The sequence below is a fragment of the Puma concolor genome, chromosome C1 (assembly GCF_028749965.1).
Source record: "Puma concolor isolate L17-30 chromosome C1, mPumCon1.1.hap2, whole genome shotgun sequence".
NCBI lineage: Eukaryota > Metazoa > Chordata > Mammalia > Carnivora > Felidae > Puma > Puma concolor.
In genome coordinates, this window is record NC_141674.1 from 211,974,468 (window position 1) to 211,998,035 (window position 23,568).

General features: G+C 36.2%; 1 protein-coding gene across 10 annotated transcripts in view; it reads left to right on the forward strand.

The window, feature by feature from the left end:
• AGFG1 (ArfGAP with FG repeats 1) overlaps window positions 1-23,568 on the forward strand; it is a 73,129-nt gene that overhangs the window by 44,574 nt on the left and 4,987 nt on the right. For 4 of the 10 annotated variants that reach the window (XM_086719816.1, XM_086719817.1, XM_086719819.1 and 1 more), the window contains exons 4-11: window positions 2,701-2,863; window positions 3,869-4,022; window positions 11,743-11,862; window positions 12,539-12,610; window positions 14,106-14,315; window positions 15,860-16,040; window positions 18,833-18,912; window positions 19,123-19,215. In XM_086719816.1, the coding sequence (XP_086575942.1) occupies window positions 2,701-2,863; window positions 3,869-4,022; window positions 11,743-11,862; window positions 12,539-12,610; window positions 14,106-14,315; window positions 15,860-16,040; window positions 18,833-18,912; window positions 19,123-19,215 (1,073 nt within the window). The remainder of the gene's footprint in view (window positions 1-2,700; window positions 2,864-3,868; window positions 4,023-11,742; window positions 11,863-12,538; window positions 12,611-14,105; window positions 14,316-15,859; window positions 16,041-18,832; window positions 18,913-19,122; window positions 19,216-23,568) is intronic. The other 6 variants (XM_086719821.1, XM_086719822.1, XM_086719823.1 and 3 more) reach the window with 3 other exon arrangements.

The window sequence follows — 23,568 nt, forward strand, 5'->3', positions numbered from 1 at the left end:
TTAATTTTTAAAAAGAAGTTAAAACAGGTTGGACATATGGCTAGTACATCCCTTTAAAAAGCATAGCAGGAAATGTGTCTGTAAAGCTACTGTTCAACTACCTTGGACTCTTCATGTTTAGTTATATGAGCACAATTTAATTCAATTTATTAAGACCTGTTATTCGGTAGTGTATATTTCCTTCTTGGGGGCTTAAGAAAATAAAGGAGAGAGTCACAATAGAGGGAATAGATAAGGTGGAAGTGAATGGCTTAACCCCGGGAATACTGAAGGACTACTTGGCTGTGGGTCATAGGTGAGATATCTCCGCCTTCATTCAGTGAGCAATAGAGAGAAGTTGCTTTAATTCGTTTCCTCTGCAAACTCTGTATTCTTAACTGTTCTCGAAAGGAGACTTCTTTTTGCCAGGCAGGATCAGCTGTAGCGCAGGCTACATTTAGCAGCACTAGGTAGTGTTAGGTATGAATGCAGATAAAAGCATGCTCGTAAAATTTTAGTTCAAGAAAGAAGAAAATCTTTGAGGGTGGGGTGATAGTAGAAACACGGTGGCATAAAGGATTCTCTTAAAATGAAGTATATAATTAACTTTCTGTCCTTTCAATTCTTAATTTCCAAGACCTCGTATCCTATACTAAGACCTTTCTCCATACATAGCTATAGCCTAATTTTTTATTTTCCCAACAGTTTTACCAACTCTGCAAGTTAGTTTGAATAGAACTTAGCTAAGATTTTACATAGTTTATCTTCATTTAGCAAAAGAAAGTGTGTTTGAGTTAAGAGTTGTTAGATTTAAAACCATAAATTTCCATCCCTTGCATTTATAATGATGATGATGGTCGTGATGATGATAAATTATTAATTCAAACTATAACTCAAATAACTGTAAACCTCAAATAATTACAATTTGTGTTATTTTTCTGTCCTGAGAAACAGGATAGTAATAGCAAGAATAATACAGTTACAAACTTGAATGCTCGGCCTGTAGAGGGAGTGACCAGCATTCAGGTGGACCAGGTTCTGTGCATTTTAAGCACTTGCACATACCTGGGACATGTAACGAGAGAGCAGTGCAGTGGGTTTTTAACATGATATAAGCACTGTCCAAATGCAGTCTCCCTGCAAATCCTCAGTTCAGGCAACTGTATTTAAAACATTGAGACTATTGTTGTCGTAGATCTAAAGGGGTTTTGAGATTGTATGACCAGTTTTCAAACTCACTTCCTGTGCAATACAAGCTTCACTTCTTTACTTTTAGTCAGGTGAGTGTTTTGAACTAAATACAATTATCTGGTTTTATCCTTTGGTAAGACTTGACTGTGCTCAAAAATTGATCCCATCAGTGAATATACCAAGTTACGGCAAAGCAGTTGTATTGTTTGTCACTGTCATATAATTGAAAATAGCTAACACTTGTGTAGCTAATACATGTGTACCAGGAACTGTTGTAAGTACTTGAAAAATAAATGTTAACTCAGTTATACCTCATAGCAACCATGTCTCCATTTTATAGATGAAAACTCCGAGGCACAAAGGGTTGGGGTAGTTTGCCCTAGGTTTCATAGCTAGGTTTCCAGGGGTAGAGCTGGAACTTTAACTCTGTCTCTAGAACACGTAGGTGCTCCTTAACCACTTTGTTTTCCTGTGTCCCCTAAGTGATCTCGGGGTAGTGTTGGGGAGAAGGGCGGGGTGGGACAAAACCCAGAAATAGAACAAAAACTCTTATGTGATCCTAGCTCTAGAGATTAGTGTTGCCAGTGTTTGGGCATTATGTTCTTACTGCCTCTCTTTAGTTTTCTTCACTCTCTTCCTCCAGTAAATCCTGTACTTATGTGAATGAGATCAAACCTGAAAGACCCTAAAAGTCTTAGGGACTTCTTTCCTTGTCCAAACAGAGTGGCTATGCAGTATTCTGTTATACAGATGTTAGCATAATCTGCTGAATCTGTTGAATATTTCTCTCCTGATGAATGTTTGATATGTGGCCAGTTTTCTTTGAAATTCTAAAGAGTGCTGTGATAACATGCATGTACATGTATCTGTGTGCACCTATCCAATTAATCCCTAAGGATGAGTTTCTGGAAGTTGTACTTCTGAGATACAACATACCTATTTCTGTATTTTAGCGGGCAGTAACAAAATTTAAAAATTTATGCTCAGAGCAAATGTGAATGATATATTAATTTGCATTTTTATTAGGTTGCAAGTGTTTTCATTTCTGTGTCCCCATTTGTGAATTGTTTCTGCTTATTTAGAAATTGACTTGTTGATCTTATTGTTCTAGATTTGTAATATAGACCTTTGTATTTTAGACTACTAACTGTAATGTAATAGATGTTTTCTCTTTATTTTGCTCTCTTCCCAAATGTTATTCATGATCTTATACTTTAGTTTTTAAAAAGTAGAGTTTTAACTGTTCATCATGATTAACTATAGGCCCTCTGTTGTTAAAAAAGTTATTTATGATATATATCTTTTTAGAAAAATTATAAGTAAATAATTGAAACAAGTTTTGCACAGTCTGTATCAGCCTTTCTGAGTACTTCAATTAAGTGCAGTCTTAAGCTGTCAATTCTAAGAGGGTTTTGAAATAAGAGTAATGTCGACATAGTCTGACAAGAAATTAAAATTAAGTTTATCATTTTTTAGTATTCCCTACAGTTTTCTCGGTTAAGTGCCTGTTGAATTTTTCATGTGTTTTAGGTATGTCCCTCCAGAACAAGCCAAGGTGGTGGCATCAGTTCATGCGTCTATTTCAGGGTCGTCTGCCAGTAGCACGAGCAGCACGCCTGAGGTCAAACCCCTGAAGTCTCTTTTAGGAGACTCAGCACCAGCACTGCACTTAAACAAGGGCACACCTAGTCAGGTGAGTGGTCTTCCATCTTTGCAGAGACTTCTGCTCCAGGAGGATTGAGTATCACGGACCTGAGAATTCTTTAGGACAGCAGCTTTATATCCTAGTGGTCATATACAGTAAGCTAGTGGTTCAGATAGTGCATTCAGAGAGTCTTGGTTAAGTGGTTGGGATGTGCATATTTTTGCTCTTTTTGCTCTTGAGTTTCTTTGAATGCTCCACAGGTTTGCAAAGGTACACAGGAACACTGTTAATAGCTGTCTGTCCTATAGCTACATTTAGTGAAACAGGACTCTGGGGACCATCAGAGTTAGAACAGTATAGGCTCTGTGATGTCCTTTTACAAGAAAGGATTTCTTAAGTAGTAGAATTTTTCCCCTGCCTCATTGTGAAGCATGCTTATCATCGAAACACAGGTGGCTTGGCATTACATACCTTATCTTAAAAAACTAAACGGGCTGAAGGCGTTTTAGAAGTTGGTGAAAAAGCTTGTGCTTCTGCACTTTGTGACAGTTTTCTGAGCTGTGACCGGTTTGTTGATCTGGCACGACAGCGTTTGTCCTACACAAGAATGGTTCTGAGGCACAGTACTGTTGGAATTAAAGCCCACCCCTTTTACTAATGCATACGAGGACATCTGGATAAAATTGCTCAGTTGTCACAAGAGGTTTGAGTGAAAGCTGAAGAGAAAGGCACTGTCCCCACATAGAAAGGATGTGTTCTGTGAAAGTCTTATTATTGCTCTCCTAGCAGGACGTCTTGCTTGTGTTCTGAGGTGTAACAGCTGTTACAATACAGCATTTCTTTGTCTTTGGCTCTGTATTTAAAATTGAGAGATGATTTGGGAATAGATGTGGAAAATTTGTGCTTTTCAAAAAATACCAAGGTATTCAAAACTACAAATAAAAGATTATGTAATCTTTCAACTGCCTTTTAAGCTTGGTGAATTGGAAAGAGTGTTACAAAAATGTGGCAGATCTGACTGGAAGCTCTTTATCTTTAATGTGTGGTGTGCAGTCCCCTGTTGTAGGTCGCTCTCAAGGGCAGCAGCAGGAAAAGAAGCAGTTTGACCTTTTAAGTGATCTTGGCTCAGACATCTTTGCTGCTCCAGCGCCTCAGTCAACGGCCACAGCCAATTTTGCTAACTTTGCACATTTCAACAGTCATGCCGGTAAGTGTTCTCGACAGCTTTTTGCCAGGCACGTGTATTTAGCACCAAGAGACATCCATTCTTTTGAAAACTGAAATATCGGTAAATGTGTTCTGTTGAGGGTGTGGGTCCTTATGGCTGTTGAGCTGTCATATGTGACCGTGTAGCTGCGGCCTTTTTAATCCCAGAAGAGATTATACTTAATGCCACATACTGACGTGACCTCTTTCCAAAGAAAAATGAAAAGACTTCTCAATATTTTTTTTTTTACCCTTTTAATGTGGAGAATTGCAAATATTCAAACATGACAATATAACCCTCGTGTATTCATTGCTCATGGCTAATCTGGTTTCATTTCTCATTCTTCTCATTTCCTCCTCTTATACTATTTCGAAGCAATTTTAGACATAAGAGTTTATCCCTAAATATTTTGTATTTATAAAACAGAAGAACTTTGTTAAACATCACCATTGTAGTGATATCACTCCCTTAAATAGTAGCAGTAACAATAATTATTCATTAGTCACTACTTAGACTTTCTATTCTACTTCAGACGGACACACACACACACACAGTTTACTCAAATCAGGTCTACATGCTACAGTTGTGAGCTACATCACTTACTCTGTGGGTACTTCCTCCATCCCATTTTTCTCCTCTGCAATTTATTTGTTAAGAAATCTGGTTATTTGTCCTGTGGAGTTTTTAGCAGTCTGAATTTGTTGATTGCACCACTGTGGGGTCCCTTAACAGGTTCCTCTGTCCTCCGTATTTTCTGTAAATTGATAGTTGGATCTAGATGCGTCATCCATCACAGGTTCTTTTCTTGAAGGGGGCAAGCCTGCCACTTAAGGTTTAAGCACGGAATACCAATCGTTTCTGTCTCTATAATGTGAGCTGTTGATGCTCAGTGCCTGGATCCATTATGCAAAATGTTGATATTCTGAATTTATCATCCCTTCATTTATGAGTTGAAATATTTCTTTAAAACTCTTTGATTACCCAATGGTATAGTTAGTATAATATGTGTTAGTATAATAGAAAGTTAATATGTGATTGATTCTGGCCACATATCAGGATGAGTTGATTCCCTACCACATTTTAATGGTGATCTGTTTTTTTTTTTCTTTCGTATCATTATGAATTCATAGATTTAACATTTGCTACATCTCAAATCTGTTGTCATTATCTTTATTTTTTAAATGTTTATTGATTTTTGAGAGAGCACAGTGGGGGAGGGGCAGACAGAGAGATGGGGGGAGACACAGAATCTGAAGCAGGCTCCAGGCTCCAAGATGTCAGCACAGAGCCTGATGGGGGCTTGAACTCATGAACCATTAGATCATGACCTGAGCTGAAGTTGGGTGATAAACCTACTGAGCCACTCAGGTGCCTGCCCCCATTATTATCTTTATTAATTCTCAAACTATCTCATCTTTAGAGTAGCAATATCTTTAGGTTGGCTGTAGCAGATATAACTTCTTTTTTACTCTCAGATTTAACATGTTTGTTACAGGGGCGCCTGGGTGGCTCAGTCGGTTAAGCGTCCGACTTCGGCTCAGGTCATGATCTCACGGTCCGTGAGTTCAAGCTCCACGTTGGGCTCTGGGCTGACAGCTGAGAACCTGGAGCCTGTTTCAGACTCTGTGTCTCCCTCTCTCTCTACCCTCCCCTGTTTATGCTCTGTCTCTCTCTCTCTCAAAAATAAAAAACGTTAAAAAAAATTTTTTTAACATGTTTGTTACAAAGAGCTTAATGCACTTCACCAGAAATTAGAAATTATGGAGTTTTATTTTATGAATGAATGTAAAAACCTTGCAATTACCTAGGTAATATTTAAAAATTATTATTTAAGTATAGATGTAGTCATTGGTATCTCTAATTGTAATAGTAACTAATTGTAATGGACAGAGAAATGGCATAATGTAGTGAAAAGAATGGGCTTTGGAGTTAGAATGAGTCCTTATAGTTGTTTGTTTATGCTTTGTTCTACTTTTTTATAAGGTCTGGTGTAAATGATCTAAAAGCCTACATTGTATTTATATCAGAGATATGTATGAAATACCTTTTGGATGCCAGTAAGCTTTGATGTGTATGTCATAGAAAGTTTATCTAGTATGCATTTGTGAACGGTTGAGTAAGCATCAAACCAAATGCAGAGAGCACTAAAATTAAGAATTAGGTCACTTCGTAGCCATTTTATTTGACCATTTGAAACTTTGCTTTCTATTTTTGCATGTATGTATAGGGGTATTGGCTAATGTTTATTATTTCTTTGTCGCTGATTTTCTTAACTTTAATTATATAATCAAGAAAAACTCAAGACTGTCTTTCTAAAACATGTATTTCACTATTTAATGCACATAGCAGAAACCAGTGCTTACAGAATTGGTTTCCTATTTGTATTTTTGAACTTATTTTACCTTCTTTTACTCACCTGTGAGATTGTGATGCTGTCCCTTCTTTTTCTTTCAATTTGAGGACTTGGTTTATAGTTGGATCATGATGGTATAAAGTGAGTCATATATATATATATATATATATATATATATATATATGTATACTCACACACACACACACACACACAATGTACTGTTTAAGATAGTTTGAAAAATTATGGAAAAGCTGCTCTTCGGCCACATTTCTTTCTAGCAAGCATTAAAGGAACTTTTTCTTTTAAATATTCGAGTATTTTCTAAGGGCGTACTGTGGAAGAAAATTACAGTGTAATTTATATATGTTTGTATGTTGCGCGTGTTTTGATTTAAAAGGGGATTGTAGGGTGGAGAGGATCTCTTTCTTAGCAAAGATTATGCTGAGGAGGGTAAGAAGTCAGGAAGCTGAAGTTGTTGGGCCTGTGGTAGGTTTCCCTTCTCCTGTGTTAGCCGAGCAGCGAAACATCCAGGAAACCTGGAGAGACTCTTTCCCTTCACCTTCCAGGTGGGCAGCCAGGCTCCTCTGACCACACAGGAGTCTCAGCTCTCTGTTCCCACCTGTTGTTTTTGAATGCTGGCAAAAGGAGCTGGAGAACCAATGAATGTAGAGGGGACCTTCTGTAATTCATGAATAGCTTTCATTTATCTCAGTTTTACACTTGCTGAAATAGGATTTGAAATGACTGATAAGTAAGTACCAAGCTCTTTTGTACATTTTCAGCTTATTTCATGTTTCCCTTGTGTGTTTTTTTGTCTTTAAATGCAATTTGCGAATATTCACCATTCAGGGAATTAATGCTGTACTCTTCCTTGTAGACTTGTTAGCCAGGCGTGTTTATACGCGTCTACACTGCAGCTGCACGGACTACTTTGTACCATGATGGCACGCGTCCTTATCAGTAACTCCCTTGGAATCCTCTTTGGAAACAATAGCCATTATTTAATTGTAGAATATGTTAAAAAAGGAAGGAAAAGAAACCTATAATTTTATCAGATTGATACAGGAAGTAGATCTTAACAATTTTGTCTCTTTTCCACATGTGGTGGGTGGAGATGGTAGGAAAGATGAGTCTGTGAGGCTTTTACTAGTCCTGTCGATTAGATCAGGTTGCCTAAGAGGAGTTAGTTTTTTCAGCCTGAAGTTCTTATTTACGAATGCACACTCAAGTCAGCTTTTTTTCTTTTTTAAACTTCATTGGATTCAAGAAGAATAAAATATATACACATACTGCAAGAAGAAGCTAATAGAGTTAGTCACTTATCTCCTCTTTTTCCATTCTTTGTCTTTTTCTCCAGCCTTTGCAAGAACCCTGAATCTTTATTTTTCCGTGTATGGTTCACAAATACAAAGTCATTGAGAGCTCAGTTCTCACCCTGAAATTTTCATGTTTTTTTTTTTTTAAGAAGTTTTTAAGTGAGAATATTCTCCTGTACAGATTGATACGACAAATGGAACCTTTAATTTCAAATGATAATTATTTAGAAATGCCAATCTGGTTAGCATTATTTTGTAGGGAAACCTGTTATTTTGCAGATCATTTAATGGCTTAAAAGCCAGAAGTCTTCACCCTTCATCTGAACATTCTGGCTGAGATGGTATGTGAGGATATGTATCAGTGGTGAGGTTATTACTGTGTTCAGGAAAAGTCATCTTCTACAGAAATATTTGTGCAGTTAGAAACATGATTAACCTGGGGCGCCTGGGTGGCGCAGTCGGTTAAGCGTCCGACTTCAGCCAGGTCACGATCTCGCGGTCCGTGAGTTCGAGCCCCGCGTCAGGCTCTGGGCTGATGGCTCAGAGCCTGGAGCCTGTTTCCGATTCTGTGTCTCCCTCTCTCTCTCTGCCCCTCCCTCGTTCATGCTCTGTCTGTCTCTGTCCCAAAAATAAATAAAAGTTGAAAAAAAAAATTAAAAAAAAAAAAAGAAACATGATTAACCTACAGAATTTAATAGTTATTTTGCTTGGTAACAAACTCCACAGCCCTATGAACTGTAAACTGTAATTGATTTTTGTCACACCTTACTGGGGATCTCAAACTTTTAATTGTCTTGCCATCCAGTCAACACAAATGAGTAATATAACGCAGTGTGGAAGGAACCGTGTGCACGGGAAGGTGTTCTAATCTCCTGTTGCCACATGGTCAGTCAGGCTCAGGATTACTAGATTCACTGATTTTCTTTTAAGAAAAGCAGGAAATCTTGTTTATTTAATGTGAGATGTTGTCTTTTTAAATGTTGGGTTGATGAAAAAGAATTTAAACATGTAGGTGAAACGAAGTGTATTTGTCAGCTGAATTCATGATGAAAGCAGTCAGTTTCTATCTCTCATCCCTACGTTTATCTCCCTTTCTCAGGAGTACCTGTTTCTCACTGAAGAGGAAAGACAGTTCCCAGCTAGATTCAGGCTGATTAACTTGGTGCCTTAAATTCTAAACTGAGGTTACTTCTTTGTACTTTAAAAAAAAATTTTTTTTAAATGTTTATTTATTTTTGAGAGAGAGAGACAGCATGCAAGCAGGGGAGGGGCAGAGAGAGAGAGGGAGACACAGAATCCCAAGCAGGCTCCAGGCTCTGAGCTGTCAGCACCGGGTCCTACCCGGGACTCCAACTCAAGAGCCATGAGATCATGACCTGAGATGAAGTCAGATGCTTAACTGACTGAGCCACCCAGGAGCCCCACTTCTTTGTACTTTTTGAGATAAGATTATTTAAAAAGCATCTATTATTGTTTTGTCACATTCCGTTTAGTTGATCTTTCTTTGTATGGTAGTTGCTTGAGGTGGTTCCAGACAGTAATTTTCACATTATTGAATTTATTAGTGTTTAATTTCCAAAGTTGTGGTTACTAAAGTTTCATTCCACGGTACTTAGAAATTTTAAAATTTACCATAACCAGTTGTTGAAGACACTGAATAGATTTAGTGTCTCCATATAAAGACTGAAAGAGGTATTACAAAGTCCTGTTTTGCTGTAATGAATAGATATTTGATTAGTGGGTTTGGTGCTCTGGTTGGAAACACCAGTGTTTATAAATTTGATAAAAATAGACTTGACTAACAAAATGGATTACATTGACCTGATTTCTTAATGATGATGTTTGAAACACGTTAAATGTATATTTCTCCTGTAGTGTTCTAAATATGTTAAAAGTAGAATATATATTATTATAGGCTACTTATTCACTATATTTGAGATTATAAGTGATAAAGCAGCTTAGGGACCCAACTCCTGTTTCTCCAAGGGATAGATGTATTTCATTTGTTCAAGTAAAATTTCAGCCTATAAGGAAATTGAATTTTATCATGGTAATAAGTAAAAACAATAACAAAAGATTTCAGAGTATCCAGAAAATACAGAATTTTTTGTGTTAAGCAGTAAGCAGCCTTTTAATTTAGATACGTCTGTGTGATGTTTGAGAGAGAGGACAAACGTCTTTAGAAAAGGTTTTCAACAGTGCGAGCAGCAATAGGTGTATGTAGGATAGCACTCCACCTGTCACAAGTGCTGGGTGTGAGGACGACACAGGGAGGGAGGTGTCACAGGTGTCTAGTAAAAGGAGGACTATCTAGTTCAGGTGCATTTCCCCCTATAGTCATATACCCTTTCGGATATACACAACATAGTAATTACATAAAATGCTGTTAGGTTTTTTTGATCATTTCCCTAGAGTAATGTTTTACTTCATTAGTGGAAAATTTGTTTAGTAATTTTTTTTTTCATTGATGTACAGTTAGAATACATATTCATTGCAAAAGCTTGGTAAACTATAACAAACAACTATAACAATAACAATAAACTATAACTATAGTAAACTATAACAATCTGAAAACTCACCACTACAAGTTAATGAAAATGCAGATTTTCTGTGCACACGATACCATGCTGACAAAATCGGCAGATGAAAATGTATTTGGCACTTTTTGGCCTGTTTATCTTGATATACTTCATCATAAGTATTTTTGAATAGGACTTATCTTCTATGTGATTTTTTAAATGGCCGCATTATATTTCTTTGTATGATGTTTCATAATTTAAGCGATCCCTCATTGCTGGCCATTTGAGTTTTAAATTTGTTTTATTATTTTAAAACAAATCATTTAGCTATTAGATGCAGCCATACTCATTTGCAAGATTATTTCTTTATGAAAGCTTTTTGAAGTAGAATTGCCTGCAAAGGATTTAAAGTAGCTGACTTGTACTATGTTGATGGCATTTAACCTTTATCTTTTGGGCATGCTTTTCATTCTTACCACTTAGCATTCTCTTTCTTACATACCAACCACTTCTTATTATATTCTCTATAAAAATCTTAATTCAGCATCTATTGTAGCCTTTAAAGAAAAAAACAACCTTTTGAATTGTTGTATTTAGTTACATATTTTAAGTTTAGGGAAGCCTAAAAAATTGTTCTTAGGTTAACGACAAGTGGGAAATACCAGTTGGTCTTTTTCACTGAGTCTGAAGTACACTAATGTCGCAAATTTTGCTATTTTCATTTCTCAAATTTTAATATGTATTAAAAAGAGAAGGCTTCCCCCCCCCCCCCCCCCCCCCGCCTTAAGAGAGCATGAGCAGGAGGGGGCAAAGGGAGAGGGAGAGAGAGAATCTTAAGCAGGCTCCATGTCTGAGTCGGGAGACCGACTCGGGGCTTGATCTCACAACTATGAGATCATGACCTGAGGTGAGATCAGGAGTCAGATGTCACCCAGACTCCCCAGAACAGCAGCCTTCGAAGAGAATGTGACTATCTGTGATTTGTTTGGCAGTCATGTCCTTGTTAAACATTTAAGTTTTTTCATTTTTACATGCCATGATGTGAGATGGTTGTAAACTTAGGGAAAAAAAACCCAAAAAGAATATTAATGAAATTTAAACTTCTTTGTATCATTATTTTAGATTCACAAAGCTGATGAATCACTCACCACCATTTTAAATCTGAGTTTCCCAGAATGTAATCTGTATCCTACATCTCAGTTTGCTTTACTGTAACTCATATATTTCATGCTCTTAGAGTTTCCTTTAGTAGAGTCACTTTTGCAGTACTATTCCGGAGGTCACTCAAAGGGTATTGTGTACAAATTTATTGTTGTACAAAGTGTTTTGGGAAATTTTTGGCTACCCTTTAATGAATTGTTTGGCATTGGGTTAAATCAGCACTGGCAGGATTTAAAATTGGATTCTGAATGAATTCTCTTAAAGTGAGTTGTGAAACAGAAACTTCTCATAAGATTCTTAAATTCATTTGTCATATTTTTCATTTATAAGTTTCATATTCATTAACATATATTGTTCCTTACCATTTACAGCTCAGAACTCTGCAAATGCAGATTTTGCAAACTTTGGTGCATTTGGACAGTCTAGTGGCTCGAGTGATTTTGGAGGTTTCCCCACAGCAAGTCGCTCTCCTTTTCAGCCCCAAACTCCAGGTAGAGCTTCTCCGCGTCACGCGTAAACGTTTTGACATACGAAACTCTCTACACGTAGTTTAAAAAATTATTCTAAACTTAAATTCTATAATTATTTGATTTAAAAATAGTTCTGTCTTACAAAGCTCTGGGGAAACCTGAAATCTTTATTTTTTTCTGTGTTCATCTGGTTTTTTGAACTCCTTGGTGTGTTGTCTAATTCACGGTGTCTGTTCTCTTCCTTTTCCTGCATATGAATCTTCCTTAAATTTCTTAGGCACAGGAGCGTTACAGTCCTCAAAATTTGTTAGGTTCACAGAACACATTGGTTTAGGCTGTGAGTAAAGGAAGCTAATTGATTGCTTCCATGGAAAAAAAAACGTAAGTAATTTTCAGGGCAGCAAGCTTGAGACAATAAATATTGTCAGTCTATTAGTCAAGAGTAGATTATTTCACAGTCACTTTAATCAGACTTGAAAGTAGTTTTCTGTGCAGGAATTGGGCTTTGGACAGTGAGTACTCTCCCCTGAACTAAGTATTGTTTCCAGAATCCCGTTGAACCCTTGTTGAGATCTTTGGCTGATGACTTTTCTTTCAACTTTTAACTCTGTGTATTGTCTTATAAAGCCTTTTCTTTCACTTTTCTTTTTTTTTTCTTCTTTAAATTCCATCATTTACATAATTTCTGGCTGTCCAGCATTTAGAATGCTTTCATCTAGCTGCAGTTTTGGTGAATTTACTTCAGCTTTTCCTCTCCAGGCTTCCAACAGTAAGTTGTGTTGTCAAGTAGGCATCTTTTACTGATTTGTATGTTTTATGCTCTTCCATGGATTTTTCGATTATAGAATGTTATTCATCTTTTAATAGTAATCATTCTGAAACTCTCATTTCTGTGTCTTCTTCACTGTTACTAAGCTCAGACTTAGCACAATAGTGTACAGTAAAAGAGTTGATTTAATAGTTCAGTTTTTAATAATTTGAAATAAATTTCATCATAAAAATTGTGAAAGATTAGTATTGTGTACTATGTTCACCAGCTACTTGTAACAGACCACGGTCTTAAAATACCAGCACATAGTACTTTTAATTGCAAAGGACTGGAGTTTATTCCTGGAAGAAATTTTATCCATATTTATTTTAGAGTGTCTGTAATCCACTGATTGATGGGAAAGTGTTTGTGTTCTGTTTTTTAAAAATAGGGCTGTATTCTTTCTGCTTTTAAAATATCTGTTAATTGTGCTTTGCTGTTACTTTAATACATAGCTGTAATGTATATACTGTTTTCATTGCTGAAACTAATGTGTAGGTGTAAAGAACTAATACCAACAGTATAGCATCAAAAGCATAAAATGAAATATCCTGGCTTTAGTCTTTTGGTAGTGCTTTAGGAAAGTCTCTGGTAACCAGAACAGTTTTCAGAATCTTAGCAGGATATACAATAGACCATTAGATGAATTATGATCTTATAAGTCTCAAAAGATTATATATTGTATGCTATAATTTTTATTCCTTGAACTATATAATAGAGTATGATTTTACTGATACTGTATATATATTACAATATTATTATGTGGAATTAAATATTAACTCTTCAAGTAAAATAAGTTCCAGAGCTCAAAGACCACTTTTTAAGAAATTGTGGATCAAAACAGTACATCTTAAACATTTTAAATCTCTGCTCTGGGATTTGTTGCCACCAGGTCTCCATTGGAGCTGTAAGAGCTTATAGCATAAAATACTTTGCATCTTGTCGATGGAAATCCGTTTAGGGAGAACTAGTAAAAGGTCATAGTAATATATATGTGAGAGAGAGAGAGAGAGAGAGAGTGTGTGTGTGTGTGTGTGTGTGTGTGTACACGTAGATATGAATATTAACATATATACGTGTAATGTGTATATATATGTATAACGTATTATATATATATACACATATATATATGTATATATGAATATTAAGGTAATTAAGTCTGAAACCCAGCAAGCATGGAGTTACTCCTCTGTGAATTATAGTCTTCACTTCAGGGTAGATAATTACACATAGAAATTTGTTAACGCTCCATGTTGCCAGGATCTTTGAAAATCTAGTTCCCCAAATTACAGTCATACGTAAATAGAAGATTAAAGTTGAATACCATTTGCCAGTTGTTAATTCTAAGAATGTAAGATTGCTTATAGAACACTTAAGGAAGAAATGATCATATAATCTATCAAAGGATTTTGGGAAAAGTCTAGAAATTTCAAGTGTTCTGTTTATTCTGTTACAGGTGGAAGTGCTGGATCAGTAAATGCTAATTTTGCTCATTTTGATAACTTCCCCAAATCCTCCAGTGCTGATTTTGGAACCTTCAATACTTCCCAGAGTCATCAAACAGCATCAGCTGTTAGTAAAGTTTCAACGAACAAAGCTGGTCTGCAGACTACAGACAAATACGCAGCACTTGCTAATTTAGACAATATCTTTAGTGCTGGGCAAGGTATTAAGCTTTACACAAAATAAATACAAATTTGTAATAACATAGTCCTCTGAATTCGGTTGTGTTTATTGCAATTTAAGGTTGTTATGCTTGTTTTAGTTGTAAAGAAATTCTGTGTACACTAAATGTTCATGACCATTTGGCACATTTTTGATGTGAAATAATAATAGGCCTTTTGGGAGGCCTAGAAAACTAGGAACTATTTGTAAACTTCTAATTCTAAAAGAAAATAATTGACAAAATTTAATTTTGTCTTAGAAAGCATGCTTCACTGTTCTGAGGATATAGAGGGCCAGCAAATCCAATTTAATAATGCTGACTGGAGCGTTATTTGGTTGTTTTTTATAATATATTCATTTTGAGCTATTTTTACTATTAATATTTTGGTATTAAAAGCCATTCGTTTTACAGGATATTTTTATACCTGGTTTTGATCTTAAGGCCAGTATTTTGCCTCTCAGAATGCATAGTGTGGTAGGGAACAGTAGAGGTCTGCTTTTGGACTGGATTCTGCATCCGAATCTCTGTAGCTGTTTTCTCATCTCCAGTAGTAATAGGGCAGTAAGAGCATTGAGCTCATATGTATTATCACATCTAAGTCATTTAGAACAGTGCCTGGCACATAATAAGTGCTGTGTAAATGTTTCCTTGTACTACTGTCTCTAATTTTTTTCATGGAAAACCCTGGGAAGATGGTATTATTAATGGATTGTTCTCATTAGGTCTGGGATTTTAGAAATTTTTATGTTCACTTGAATGACACGCACCTGTTTTGGAGATGTTAATGTAGCACTTTGAGAATTTGCTCCTTATGCATAATTTAGACAATGGTACAGATTCTTTGCTTTTTGTTTTTAAGTTTATTTATTTTGAAAGAGAGTGCGCGCAAGTGGGGGGCGGGGTAGAGAGAGAGGGAGATGAAGAATCCCCTAAGCAGGCTCCGCATTGTCGGTGTGGAGCCCAACGCAGGACGCAGGGCTTGAACTCACGAACTGTGAGATCATAACCTGAACTGAAATCAGCAGTTGGATGCTTAACTGACTGAGCCACCCAGGTGCCCCCCCTTAGTTTTTGTTACAGAAACTGTATCCTGTCTTTACCACAGTGGTGTGTATAGCAATTAATCTTGTCTAATAGTTTGTAGATAGTTTATTAGATAAGACTACAGAATTCTTGTCTATTTATTCGCTTAGCATTAAAGTAGTTTTAAATTTACATGTTTCAGGGCACTTTGGTGGCTCAGTCGGTTAAATATCCCGACTCTTGATTGCGACTCAGGTCATGATCCCAGAGTTGTGGGATCCATGTGCAGCATGGAGCCTGCTTGAGATTCATATTCTCTCTCTCTCTCTCTCTCTCTCTCTCTCTCTCCCCCCCCCTCCCTCCCCTCTGCCCCTCTCCCCCTCTCCCCTGCTCGTGTGCTCTCTCTCTAAAATTAAAAAATTTGAAAAATTAAATTTGCATGTGTTTCATGGCACATGTGGTTAGTAAATTGAAAGCATAATAACTAAGTTTTCGGTGTAATTGTTTTTGTTTGTTTATAGGTGGTGATCAGGGGAGTGGTTTTGGGACCACAGGTAAACCTCCTGTTGGTTCTGTGGTTTCAGTTCCCAGTCAGTCAAGTGCATCTTCAGACAAATACGCAGCCCTGGCAGAACTTGACAGCGTTTTCAGCTCCGCAGCCACGTCCAGTAACGCGTATACTTCCACAAGTAACGCTAGCAGGTACCTTGTCTTTGTCCGTGTTCCTACTTCATGTCTTCTTTTTTGTTTTTTAATTCAACGCTGAATAATGATGTTAAATAATGGCTGTTTGGGAACACATTTTTAAAATTCTTGAATATTTTTGTAAGTTTGCAGAAACGGAGTTTAATCTGCTAATTAACATGTAATCCTTGGGTGATTGCCATTTTATCTTACTTACTCAAAGGTTTTGTTACTTCTCTTCCTTGAACCCGTAAGTGTAATTGAGAGTATGTACATGTCTCAAAATGGAGAGTTATATACGGATTTAATTATACTGAGCAGAGAATCCATTTAGCAAATTATATACTTTTAAGGTACAGTTTTCAGTCATGAAGACTAAACACTGGAAGTAACATGTAGCTTTAGTTGTAAATAAACATTTATAGATATGTTTGCAAGAGAACTCAAGACCCCGTTCTGTATCTCTTCGGTGTCCCGCTGGTACACATAGCGTATCCATTACTGTGCTCAGATTCGTGTGGAATGAAGGAATTCTAGGCAGCAGGAAGTCTAACACATTTTAACAGCAATAGATCTTTAAAAACACTTCTAATTGTAACTTCTTCATTTTGTAGTAAGGAACAGACCCAGAAGTATAGGTGACTTAGCTGTGCAGTGTTTTATCCAAGTGTTTTCTGTCCTGTAGATTGTCTCTTCTTTCTTTTGTTATCTGAGGTGTTTTTTGTTTTTGTTTTTGTTTTTTAATTTTCTTTTAGCATCTTTTCTAGGGAGAAGTGGGAGGATTGTAACGCTAATGACTTGGACTCTCTAGTAATTAATTTTACAGCCAGATGGGAAAAATTGAATCCAAAGAACAGTTTAGAGTATTTATTATTTTTCTTTCATTAAGATTGTCTATGTTAGATAACAGTCGTGACCTACTGCAAGGTAACCATAGAGTCTGGAAACAGAGAGGTATATTTAACAGATGGTTTATTGGTATTATATTACAGTATCTTAGTGGTCCACAGTGTGGTCCATGGAACATTTGGGGTACCTGAGACACTTCCAAGGGGTCTGTGAAGTTCAAACTCTATTCATAATAATTCTGAGGGGTTAGTTGTGTTCCCAGTATTTGACATTTGTATTGATGGCACAAAAACAATGGCAAGTAAAAACTCGGTAGCGCCATAGCACAGACTAAGGCCATGACACCAACTGTCCTAGTCATGTAATAGTCACTATATTTCTTATACCACTTTCAGTTTTACTTGTGAATAGTCTTGATTGTTTTTCTTCTGAATATTCTTTTTCTAATTTTTTTTATTGAGGTATAATTGATATTTAACATTGATTTCAGGTGTACAACATAATGCTTTGATACTTGTATGCACTGGGAAATGATCATAGTAAATGTAGTTCGTGTCCATCCCCACACAAAGCTAACTTGTAGGATTTACTCTCTTGATAACTTTGAAGTACGAACTACAATATTATTGACAGTAGTCACCATGCTGTACCTTACGTCCCCATGACTTATGTATATATTCTTACAAATATTCTTGATGAAACAGTAAAGAAATTTAACTTTATTAAATCTTGACCCTTACATAATGTTTTCTTAACTTGCTGTGTATTCAGATAAGGTATACATCACGTGGTTCTGATGCATATTGAAGTATGGTAGGTAGCTTCCGGAAAATCAGCTTGTGTGGTTAAATTGTGGAATGAGCCAGCCACTTGTTTTATGGAACGCCATTTTTCCTTAAGACTGATAAACCATGGTTATTCAGATTTGGATATTTGGCACACATTTTCTCAAAAATGAAATAATTGAAGTCTGTCACTTTAAGGAAAATAACTGATAAAATTCACACTTCCAAAACAAATATTAGAATTTTGGAAAATTTATTGACTCCATCATGAACTCGACAGCTTTACATTACTTTTTGATAAGATGAGCAGTGATAGTTTTTGATTTTGTATAAGGAAATTGTTAACATTTGGAAGATTTGTATCAGATATTTTCCCAAATGATACAAAAATGGTAAAAGATTCATTTAAAGTGCAAGATAGATTAGTAGATGTTACTTCAGAGAGCGCAAAGGAGTTCATTGATAGGATTTCAAATTCCATTTTGTAGCTAATCTTTAGGAAATTATCACTGTCATTTTGGCTGTGATGTCAAGGAAAATATTCACAAGTATCTGAAGAAACTATTCAGATTCTCCTAGTTTGTTTAGCTAGGTGTCTATGAGAGCAGTTTTTTTCATACACTTTTACATAAACGACATATTACAGGAGATTGATCTTCTGTTAAGCCCAGCCATTGAAGGGATTTGCAAAAATGTTGTGACTCTTAAGTTCCTTTCGTTTTGGAAAATATAGTTCTTTATCCTAAAAATGCTACTTACGTTAGTGTATAATGGCTTTATAGTTAATTTTAAAAGTATGAGATTTAAAAATTTTTCCCTTTTAATTTCTGTATATACGTATTGTTAATACAGCGCATTTAAACAAAGACTCTTTGGAGTTCTCGGTAACATTTCAGAGCGTAAATGAGTCCTGGACCTCCTGGCTGGCTCAGTCAGAAGAGCACGCGGTTCTTGATCTCAGGGTCCTTAGTTCAAGCCCCATGTTGGGCGGGGAGCCTAGTTTAAAAAAAAAAAAAAAAAAGAATGTAAATGAGACCGGCCTCCAGAGTTTAAGAACAGCTGTGATACATGATGTGTTCAGTATTACCTGTTTCCACATTTTATGGCCACCCTATAGATAGATTAGCCTTGCTTTAAAAAATAAATAAAAAGAACTCTTTCTGTATTTATTTTCAGCAATGTTTTTGGAACAGTGCCCGTGGGTGCTTCTGCACAGACACAGCCTGCTTCTTCGAGTGTGCCTGCTCCATTTGGAGGTATGTGTTTCTGGTGTATATACCGGATTTTCTAAAGAGCCTGTGTAGACTGTAGAACATTTTCTTACGGGTACTGGAAGGCAGTCAGAGCAACAATTTATTATCCAAAAGCTCTAGTTTTCTGATCTTCATAAATGTATGAACAAATATTTTAAATGACTGAATACAAATATGTTAGGATTTCATAGCATATTTTCTAATTTTTTAAAGCTACGCCTTCCACAAATCCATTTGTTGCTGCTGCTGGTCCTTCTGTGGCATCTTCTACAAATCCATTTCAGACCAATGCCAGAGGAGCAACAGGTAAGAAATAAATATAGATTATAGAACAGAAAGCTTTGGAAAAGGTATTTATTACAAAGACATCATGGGAAGAACATCAGAAAATAAAGTTCTTCGTTACTGTAGTGAATGGGAGTGGATGGAAGAGTTTGTCCATAAAGACATACACTAGCTGGGGGCGCCTGGGTGGCTCAGTCAGTTGAGCGTCTGATTCGGCTCAGGTCATGATCTCGCGGTTTGCGGGTTCGAGTCCCGCGTCGGGCTCTGTGCTGACAGCTCAGAGCCTGGAGTCTGCTTCGGATTCTATGTCTTCCTCTCTCTCTGCCGCACCCTCACTCACCTTGTCTCTCTCTGTCTCTCAAAAATAAATAAATGTGAAAACATTAAAAAAAAAAAAAAAAAAGACCTACGCTAGCTGAAAGGTTATAAAATCCTGGACTTCTGATATTTGGGAGGAACCCTAGAAATTCTCTAGCGCCCCCTGGTCCCCATTCCCTGCTTTCATTCTTCAGGTGAGGAAGCCCAAGTGTGGAGGCGAGGCCTCCTTAGAGCCCTGCGCCCTGCAGCCACTTTGTGACCAAGGTGGGACTTTGAACACCGCAATTCTGACTTATTTGGTGATCGGGTTTTGGAATTACTGGTTATTACTCATTCAGTCTTAATAGAAAAAACTTACGAGAAGTTTTTTTGTTTCTTATTTTCCTCTCCACGAGATGGCAAGGAAGGAATGAGCTTTGTTACATGAGGTCTTAAAAATCACGTCTTTTCCAGTGCTTATCTCTTTTAGAGTGTTCACGTTTTTTAACTTACACAAACCTGATTTGATTTAGGGAATGGTATTTTAATATTTTCTCTTGATAATTTTTTAATCCTCTTTATTCCTTCCCTTTTTTTTGTTTTTGGTTCATACTGCAAGCCAGCCACATATTTTTTTGCATTGAGCCTCTTTGATTTTTGTCTTATCAACCTGAACACCAGAACTGTTTGCCAGTACCTTGGAGCGTCAGCAAGTGTGTGTGGAGTTGGTGGATACCCAGTAAACCTCAAGTTGGCCAGCTCTGTTTTTGTGTATGTGTCCCGGTACATTTAGAACTAAAGCTTTCAGCGTATGGCATATATTGGTGTGGAATCTGGAAAGAGTAAGGTGCTTGTAACATGATTTGTGCCGTAAGAATTGGTATTTACTAGTAAATCTCTGTCATAGGCAAGAGTAAGAATTGTGGTATTAATGGAGTTTGAACTAGAACTTTCCTTTTACATAAATGTCTTTAGTCATAATTTGTTGGTATCTCGCATGATCGATGTTTAATAAGTATTTTCACAGATAATTTTTAAAAAATGGTTTGTGTTTGTTAGAATTCAAGTATACCTAATCAGTGATTGTTTTCGTTTCTATGTGTTTCAGACAAAAATATTCATCAGTTATGATACATGTAACATTTCCGTTTCTTAGCATGCTATTTTGACTTGGCGGAATGAATTTGTAAAATGTCTGATGTCACATAGGGATTTGTGCATTGTGTCGTTTAATCCTTTTAGCTCTCATCAAATAAATGTTTTAATCACTCCTTGACAGCTGAGGGAACTGAGGCTCAGAAAAGTTAAGTGTGGATATGTTTTGGGTACAGCCAGACTTGTGTTCAAATCCTGATTTAGTATTTACTTGCTGGGTGATCTTAAGATGCTTTTTATATATTAGTTGTGTGATGAATAAAGATGATAGAAAGATGTACTAACATTTGTTGAGTGTTTAAAATTATTGACAAAATACTGTTGAAACATTTATAGCTATCATAACCCCATTTGACAACAGAAAGATGGAAATTCAAATTGTGCCTTGGCTAAAACTTGTATTGATCTAACTTCTCTGAGCCCTATTGTTGGCCTTCTCTATAGAATGTGAATAATATTCTCCTATTGGCAGGGTTTTTGTGAGAATTTAGATGATACAAATCATCTTTGCATGGTGTTTGCATTGTCCTGTATGGTAAATTGTTCCTATTATTTTCCTTTCATGACTACCTTGAAGTTAGTTATGTCATTAGAATTAAGGGCTTTTTATTTTTTATTTTTTTGCTTATTTTATGTAGAGTATGAAAGTCCTTTAAAGTTAAGGTTCTATATAGGATGTACATTAATATAAAACATACAGCTGTGTTCAGATAATATAAGGTAATTTTAGTATTAGGCTAAGAAAAATTTATTGAAAGGTAAATCTGTGTCCATAAATTTTTATTTCAAGGTTAAAAAATTTCTCTTTATAAACTGCTTTGATTTATCACATTGGTCACCTTCATTAAATTGTTATAGAATTGATGAAGAGTAAATGTTAGCTATATATGTTTCTATTGAAGTTGAAATATGAGCAACATTTTGACAAATACACTATGCTCACTATGCTCAGGAATTTCCAGTGTCAAAATTAATATTCTTTAGGGAATATTTCTTGTTGCTTTCAAATATATTGTTGAATTCCATTTGAAGTAGCTTTTGAAAGACGGATTGCATAATGAAAGGTAAAACACTTTACTGATAACATTTCTTTCTTAAAATATATATTTTAATAATTTTTCTTCTGCATCTATAAAGCTTTAATTTTCTTCTGCCATGTTACATAGAAACTTTCATTAGGATATCAGCCAGTATGGCCTAAGACCTTTTTTATTTTAGGATTCTGTAATAGCATTTTTTTTAAAAAAGAGGGCTCTTGAGACCTTAAATCTAACAGATTTAATACAGTTTTCAATTATTATGAAATTCTGTTAAAACTCTTCAATCTCTCCTTTGCTGTGGAATGAAAAGTCTTTCTTATTTCCCTAACTTCATTTTAATGAATGATTTTTTTAAAAAATAATTTTAGAGAGAGTGAGGGGAGAGGGGCAGAAGGAGAGAGAGAACCTTTACACAGGCTCTACATGCAGCTCCAGAGCCCGACGCAGGGCTCGATCCCACGATTCTGGGGCCATGACCTGGGCCAAAATCAAGAGTCAGATGCTCAACTGACTGAGCCACATGAATGAATGAGCAAAGATTTTAAAGATTTTTTTACCCCCCAGGAGATAAACTTAATAGAGATGTAGAGCTGAAAATCACAGTAGCATCTAGGCTAGTGTCCTTGTTTTATTATCTAGGGGGAGACTGGTTTGATGGGTTTGCCTTAAGGGTTCAAAGTTAATTAACGGCACAAATATTTGTACCTAGAACTCTTCTAAATTAGCATAGTTTCCACTGGTTCCACCCATTCCACTCATTAAGAATATACCTAAGAGAAATGAAAATGTACGTCCGCATAGAAACTGGCGCACAGATGTTCCGTTGCAGCATTATTCATAATAGCCAAAGGAAGGAAACAACTCAAAATGTCCATCAACTGATGAAGGGGTAGACCAGATGTGTTATAATCATACAATGGAATTTGCTTGATAATAAAAAGTAATGAAATACTGACGAAAAATAATGAAGCAGACATGCTGCAACATCAGGCTAAAATAAAGGAAGCTAGTCACAAAATAATGGGTAACTTGTGATTCCTTATACATGGTGGTGCATCCAGAATGGGCATTCCAGCATTCCGGGGCTAGAACTTGAGAGGGCATCGTTGTTGCAGGCTGAGGCAGCAGCAATTAATATTGGTTCACAGTCACTGTTGACTAAAGGTCAGTTTTTATCAGAGTGTATTTTGTACAGCATGTCTCTCGAGATGTTATCAAATACTTCATGGGAAAGGGTTCTATGCTCAGATATACATGGGAAATGCTGGTATAAACAATTTAACCGGCATTTTATTGTAGAACTTCTCAAGAGACTTAACGTGCTGTACGAAAGGAGATAAACATAAAGTGACCTACCTTATTTATTATAGAACCCTTCCCCCGAATTACCTCTTTGTTGAATTCATAACACAGTACTGGTGTATCTTTTAAGTACACATCTTTTAAAGTGATTTGCAAGTAAAATACATTCATTGAATATTTACGTCATTTTAAAAATTTTATTGTTAAATTTATTTTTACTGCAGCTTTGTAAATAAAGTAGGTATTGTTATCCCTCTACCTGTACCCTCTATTTGCAAATGAGGAAACTGAAGCCTGTAGAGGTTACATAATCTCTTGTAGTTAGAAAATGACAGAACCAAGACTCACAACCACTCTTTTCTCCCAATTGCTCTGTTTCCCCAAATTTAATTGGTAAAGTTTGCTAATGTAAAAAGCATACATAGATGGACCTGTATTTTAGAAACAATTCCACTCCAGAAGGTTAAAACAAACAAAAAGTTTCTAGTACTTAACAACCTAAGCTTGTTTTCTGTTCATTACGTTTATTTGTATGTAACCTCTCTGGCCTCAGTTATGCCAGGTAAGATTTGCAGAAGAT